The 583-nt window shown below is 46.3% G+C and overlaps 1 protein-coding gene across 1 annotated transcript in view; it reads right to left on the minus strand.

Annotated features, from left to right (window-relative positions):
• The window catches only part of PLIN3 (perilipin 3), a 28,841-nt gene that overhangs the window by 9,545 nt on the left and 18,713 nt on the right, over window positions 1-583 (minus strand). Inside the window, exon 5 of the mRNA XM_007951106.1 lies at window positions 59-114. Coding sequence (XP_007949297.1) covers window positions 59-114 — 56 coding nt within the window. The remainder of the gene's footprint in view (window positions 1-58; window positions 115-583) is intronic.

Raw genomic sequence — 583 nt, forward strand, 5'->3', positions numbered from 1 at the left:
TATGTAGTCTCTTGGTCCACTGCTGTTTTTCAGTGTCACTGAGTTGATGCCAGCTCACAGCAATCCCATGGAAAAGAACATAATAGCCCCCTAGGTTTTTCTTGGCTGCAGTCTCTATGGGAGCAAGATCACAAGGCCGTTCTCCTGCAGAGCAACTGGGTGGGTTCAAACCACCGACCTTTTGGTTAGCAGCTGAGTGCTTAACCACTGTGCCACCAGGGCTCCCTCAGGGCCTACAATATGTATCATCTTGCTCTTTATGAAAAAATTTTGCCAATCCTAAATTACTGATGGCCCGCATCAACAGAGGCCAACTTTTATTACTATTCTGGGTGCTTCGTAAGCATTCTCATTAGATCCTAATGACCCTGTGAGGGAGGTACTGTTATCTCATTTCACAGATGAGGAAATAGGCTCAGAGAGGTTAAGCAACATGCCCAAGGTCACACAGCTAGGAAGTAGCAAGCCGGGATTCAAACCCCCGCTGCCCAACCTTATGTTTTGAAGCACAATATCGGAGAAGTCTGAGGCATGTGACAATTGTCTTGACAGCAGTTCAAGGAAAACAGAACTAGCTACATCA

Source organism: Orycteropus afer, unplaced genomic scaffold (assembly GCF_000298275.1).
Source record: "Orycteropus afer afer isolate SDZICR_OR568_19922 unplaced genomic scaffold, OryAfe1.0 scaffold00291, whole genome shotgun sequence".
In the NCBI taxonomy this organism is placed as follows: domain Eukaryota; kingdom Metazoa; phylum Chordata; class Mammalia; order Tubulidentata; family Orycteropodidae; genus Orycteropus; species Orycteropus afer.